The 6,000-nt window shown below is 40.9% G+C and overlaps 1 protein-coding gene across 7 annotated transcripts in view; it reads right to left on the bottom strand.

Annotated features, from left to right (window-relative positions):
* HMGXB3 (HMG-box containing 3) overlaps nt 1-6,000 on the bottom strand; it is a 47,130-nt gene that overhangs the window by 8,948 nt on the left and 32,182 nt on the right. For all 7 annotated transcript variants that reach the window (XM_040497528.1, XM_040497520.1, XM_040497498.1 and 4 more), the window contains 2 exons: nt 1,629-1,760; nt 538-722 (listed from right to left, as the gene is read on the bottom strand). In XM_040497528.1, coding sequence (XP_040353462.1) covers nt 538-722; nt 1,629-1,760 — 317 coding nt within the window. The remainder of the gene's footprint in view (nt 1-537; nt 723-1,628; nt 1,761-6,000) is intronic.

Raw genomic sequence — 6,000 nt, 5'->3', positions numbered from 1 at the left:
CTCTGCCTGGAATATTCCTCCCCTGAGAGCTACGTGGGCTTCAGATCTCTCCTCAAATGCCACCATATCAGAGACGCCTCCCCCTACTACCCTCTAGAAAACAGGAATCCCGCTCTCCACCAAACTGCTCTCTTCTCCTCACCTGCTTTACTGTCACTATGCTACTTTTAATTACTACTTACTACATATAATATAGACACTGATATAACATACAATTATTAACAATGTTTGTTTCCTGTTAAGTTCTCAAATTTGGGGATTTCCCACATTCCCAAAGCAGGATTCGAGCCCCATGAGCACAGGAACTTTATAGGTTTTTTACTGCCATGTCCCAAGTGTCTAAAAAGTGTACCTGGTTCATGTTTAATAAATTTGTTGGCAAGTAACAAATGCCATAACTTCCATCCAGCCTTCCTTAGATAAAAAAGCCACTCCCCTCTCTCAGGCAGGACTGGAGCCATCTGTTCCTGGGACAGCATGAAGGAAGGTGGCTGCCGAAGTGTGAGGACAGTTCTAAAGGCGGCAGGAGATACTTACTTCCACGCTCTTCAGTGCCAACACATTTTCTTCATTCCTCTGGGCCATTTCCACTTTGGGAGCCACACCACAGATGCCACAGATCATGTCATTGTAGTCTCGGACAGTGAGGCACTCGAAAGCCCAATAGCCATTGCACAGCAGCTCCTGCAGCTGGTTCAGCTCCTCCAAGGTCAGGGTCTTTTCTGCAAGGAGCGCAAGAGTTCTGAGAAGTCACAGCAAAAGACCGTGAGGCCACTGGGCACGAGCCAATGGCCAGCAAGAACAGCAACTCTGCAAGACTGCTTCTCCCCTAAGAACACCCCAGGGTCAAGCACCCTGGCCCTAAGGGCTCGGGTGGCAACCCCAAAGGGCAATTCCAATCAGAGTTGTAACCACCTCGCACTAAGTACCTACTAGGCACTAAACACAGTGCAAACAACTTCAAATACGTTACTCATTTAACTCTCACATCTTTATGAAATAGAAGCTATTCTCATCCTCATTTTACAACTGGAGAAACTGAGGCACAGAGAGTAACTTGCTCAAAAATACACTGCCACTAAGCTGCAGTGCCAAGACTCAAACACAAGCCTGTTTGACCCCAGAACCTCTGCAGTACTCTATATGACCTCCTAGCAAGCAAGGTGCAAGGAACGGAAACCTGCAGGGATAGGAAGGGAAAAGCACCAACAGAGAGAAGGAAAGCAAGGGAGAAAATAATTGCTAATAATAAGGAGGGTGGTCACCACCCTCAGGTCTCAACATGAGCCCTGGGACCGGTAGCAGACCTCCAGAAGCTATGTACTCAGAGTGAGTCTGATCAACATGCAGTGAGGCCTTGTCTACCCATATGATCAGAGGATGAACTTCTAAAGAGTCAGTTTAACCTCGTGCTGGGGGTCCCTGGCTGGATGGAAAGACTCATTCTTCCCAAAGTTAATTTGGCCTTCGTAAAACTCAAAAGGAGGAGAGTACCAGGGAAGTCAAGAATGTCTCCTTTCCGAACTATCAGATTCTTCTGCAAGATGATTCTTTCAACCGAAGCCCAGCGCTGAAAGTTCCCAGGGAACTCAGAACTAGCACGGAAAAGGGAGAACAACAACCTGTACCTGTCTGCTCCTGCACTGACTTCAGAACAGTGCTGATGGACACTCTGGGGTCCTCCCCCAACTTGATCTGGTTTCGGATTGCAAAGAGCAAGTCCAGGCTCACTAGTAGCTTGTTCCCCACATTAAAGAGACCTGCAGAGTTAAAAAGAAGCAACACAGAAACTCATGGTAAAACATCTACAATGGCAAAAAATTAGAAACAAACTAAATGTCCAGCAATAGCGTAAGAGCTAAATTAATTATGGTACATTTCTCAGATAGAAAATTATGCATTAGAAGGAATAAGGTAAACCTAAATGCTCTGACATGGGAGCCGTCCGTAATACACAGTTAAATGAAAAAAGCACGCAATTAAATGTGTAGAGAATGTTTTCATAAAAACAGAAACCCGTCCCTGTGGCCCAGCTCAGTCTTCATTACCAGCGGGGCTGCCCTTCCTCTACTTCTCAACAGCCACACTGTGGGGGAAGGCCAGGAGTACCCTCTAGCCCAGGGATATAACAAAAACTATAAAATCACCCCTAACAAAATCCGAAGATGAAAGACTCAGAAAAATTTAAATACAATCAATTGAAGACAAATAAAAGAGGGTGATTTTATATTTGCACAAAACATAAAGCATAAATTTGCACAAAAGCAAGTTCTAGAATATGTGTTCTCATTACAGAAGGGTATAAAGGAGTGGGGAAGGCTTTTCCGAGCATGATACCAAAGGCTGAATCCATTAAGGAGAATACCAAATCTGGTTACATAAAAATTAAAAAAAGAAAAAAACAACAAAAAACAAAAAAACACCTTTGTGTCCCAAAACAAAACAAAACCCAAAAAACCACAAATTTAACCACAATTAAAAGACAACTGATAAACTGGGGAATAACTCTGTCAACAACAAAATATTCAAATGAAGGATGGAAACAAAAGAAATTCACAAAAGAGATTTAAGAAAAAACAACATAGAATCCTCTTAAGAATCAAAGAAATGCAACAAATTAGGAAATGATACACCAGTTTTTACCTATCAAATTGGCAAAACTTCAAAAAATTATAATACCAATCTGCAAAAAGTTCCTAAAGCTGGTAAGGAAATTTAGCAAGGTCACTGGGTAAAAACTCAATAGACAAAACCCAACGGTATTTCTACACTAACACTGAACAGTCAGAAATTAAAACCATGTCATTTAGAATTGAACAAAATGAAATACTTAACAAAATATGTGCAGGATCTACATGCTGAAAACTATGAAACACTGATGAAAGAAATAAAAGCAACCCTAATAAGACAGACTGACATGTTTACGGATTGGAAGACTCAATATTTTTAAGCGTGTTAAACTTTCAAATTGATCTACAGATTCAATGTAATGCCAATTAAAATTCCAGTAGGACTCTGCAGATACTGAGAAGCTGATTCTAAAATTTACATGGAAATGCAAAGGAGGGGCACCTGGGTGGCTCAGTCTGTTGAGTGTCCAACTCTTCATTTCGGCTCAGGTCATGATCTCATGGTAAGTGGGTTTGAGCCCAGAGCTCTGTGCTGACAGTGCGGAGCCTGCTTGGAATTCTCCCTCCCTCTGCCCCTCTCCAACTGGCACGCGCTCTCTCTCAAAATAAAAATTAAAAAAATAATTAAAAAAAAAAAGAAAAAAAAGGAAATGCAAAGGAACTAAAATAGCCAAAACAACTAGGAAGAACAAGGTTGGAGGACTCACACTAACTGATTTTAAGACCTACTATCCAGCTGTAGTAATCAAGACCAGTGTGGTATTGGCAAAAGGACAGACAACATAAAACAACGAAAGAGAACAGAGAACAGAGAACAGAAATAAACCCGCACATATGATCAACTGTTTTTCAACAAAGAAGCAAAGGCAATTCAATGGAGAAAAGACTATCTTCCAACAAATGGTGGTACAACTGGATGTCCACAAGCAAAAAAAAAAAAAAAAAAGAAAGAAAGAACTCAATCTGGGCCTCACACGTTATACTCACACTTTATATAAAAATTAACTCAAAATGAATTACAAACTTAAATGTAACCCATAAACTTATAAAAATTAGAAGAAAACACAGAAAAATATATATGGTCTTCACCGACGTAGAGAGACCGTAGACTGCGAAAAGCATAATCCCTAAAAGAAACAACTGATGAAGTAGTCTTTGTCATAATTAAGAACTTCTGCTCTGTGGATGATTTCTTTAAAAGAATGAAAAATCAAGCCAAAAATCATGAGAAAACACTTGTAAATCACTTATCTGACAAAGGACTTATGGGTCCAGAATTATAAAGAATTTAACAGTAAGAAAACAATCTACTCCAACAGACCAAAGATGGAACAGATACTTCACCAAAGACGACATGTGGATGGCAAATAAACCCATGAAAAGATGCTCAACATCACTAGTCATTGAGGAGACACAAATTAAAACCACGAAGAAATACCACTACACACAGCCATCAGAATGGCTAAGGAAAACAAGAACAAAAAAACCCTCTCATTCCCTGTTGGACATAATGCAAAATGGTACAAACATTTAAGTAAACAGTTTGGCAATTCCTTTACAAAAATAAAGATACACTTAGCATATGGCCCAGCAGTCTGACTCCTCGGTATTCATCCAAAAGATGGAAATTTGTGTTTACACAAAAGCCCGTACATGAGTGTTCACAGCAGCTCTATTCAAAAGTGCCCAAAACTGGTAACAACACAAATGTCCTTCAAAAAGTGAACAGATAAACTAACTGTGGTACTTCACACAATGCAAAACTACTCAACAAGAAGGAGGAACAAACTGCTGATACATGCAACAACGTGGATGACTTTCAAAGGCATGATGTTTAACGAAAGAAGCCAGACTCACTTAAAATACTGCATACATTGTGTATCAACCACACTCAAAAGAATTTTAATCTTTAAAACATATTTTTAAAAAGTACTACAGGGGCGCCTGGGTGGCGCAGTCGGTTAAGCGTCCGACTTCAGCCAGGTCACCATCTCGCAGTCCGTGAGTTCAAGCCCCGCGTCAGGCTCTGGGCTGATGGCTCAGAGCCTGGAGCCTGTTTCCGATTCTGAGTCTCCCACTCTCTCTGACCGTCTCCCGTTCATGCTCTGTCTCTCTCTGTCCCAAAAATAAATAAACGTTGAAAAAAAAAAAAAAAGTACTACATACTATGATTGGATTAAATGACATTCTAGAAAGATGGAGCTATAGGAATGAAGAGATCAGATGGCTGCTAGAGGTCAGGGGTGATTACACACAGGAGGAATGTTTTAGGCCATGGAACTGTCCTATATACAGATTGTGGTGGCAGGTACACAACTCGGTGCACCTGTCAGAACTCATGTGACTGTACGACAATGAAGTAAATGTTATTGTTGATGTAAATTTAAAATTAAAGCTAAAATCAAAAATATATATAATCCTAGGTACTACTGACCCAGATAGACTGCAGGGAAATGGCACTCTCATTATCTACTGGCAAAAGCATAAAATAATACAAACTCAGTTGGGCAATACAAGACATTGAGAGCGTGAATACAAAACAAGGCAGTGTAAGGCTCTGAAGACAAGAATAAATCACAAATACTCTAATCTTTGGCACTCAAGTGTACGTATGAAATTCAAATTCCAAATTCTTACAACGGTGGTACATGGTGAATGTTCCACAAATGTCTGATGCTGATGAACATACAGGGAGAATGGGTGAACACGCAGCAATTCCGTTTTGAGCACTTGTCCAAAGGAAATAATTAAGGCTATACACAAAGAGTTAATTATAAAGAGAATTCTAAAATGGAGTCCCATACACTCTCTAATTATGGTCATGTATTTCCCCACTTGCTGGCACAGGAAGATGCCCATGGTACACTGCCAAACTTAAAAAGAATATTCCGGGGCATGGGGGTGGCTCAGTCGGTTAAGCATCTAACTCTTTTTTAAAAAATTTGTTTTTTAATGTTTTTAATTATTTTTGAGAGAGACAGAGACAGAATGCGAGTGGGTTAGGGGCAGAGAGAGGGAGACACAGAATCGGAAGCAGGCTCCAGGCTCTGAGCTGTCAGCACAGAGCCCGACGCGGGGCTCGAAGTCACGAGCCATGAGATCATGACCCGAGCCGAAGTCAGACGCTCTACCGACTGAGCCACGCAGGCGCCCCAAGCATCTAACTCTTGATTTTGGTTCATGTCACAATCTCATGGTCATGAGATCAAGCCCTGTGTGAAGCTTGCTTGGGATTCTTTCACCTCCCCCACTCAGGCTCACGCTTTCTCTCTCTGAAAATAAACATAAAAAAAATAAGAATATCCCAAAACAATATCTGGCACGACCCCACTTTTGCTGAAAGAAAAACCATAAACCCATAAATCCCATA

The sequence above is a fragment of the Herpailurus yagouaroundi genome, unplaced genomic scaffold, assembly GCF_014898765.1.
Source record: "Herpailurus yagouaroundi ecotype Mexico unplaced genomic scaffold, PumYag 29, whole genome shotgun sequence".
In the NCBI taxonomy this organism is placed as follows: Eukaryota; Metazoa; Chordata; class Mammalia; order Carnivora; family Felidae; genus Herpailurus; species Herpailurus yagouaroundi.
The sequence above is the reverse complement of the archived record's forward strand: the minus strand, read 5'-3'. Positions and strand labels throughout refer to the sequence as shown.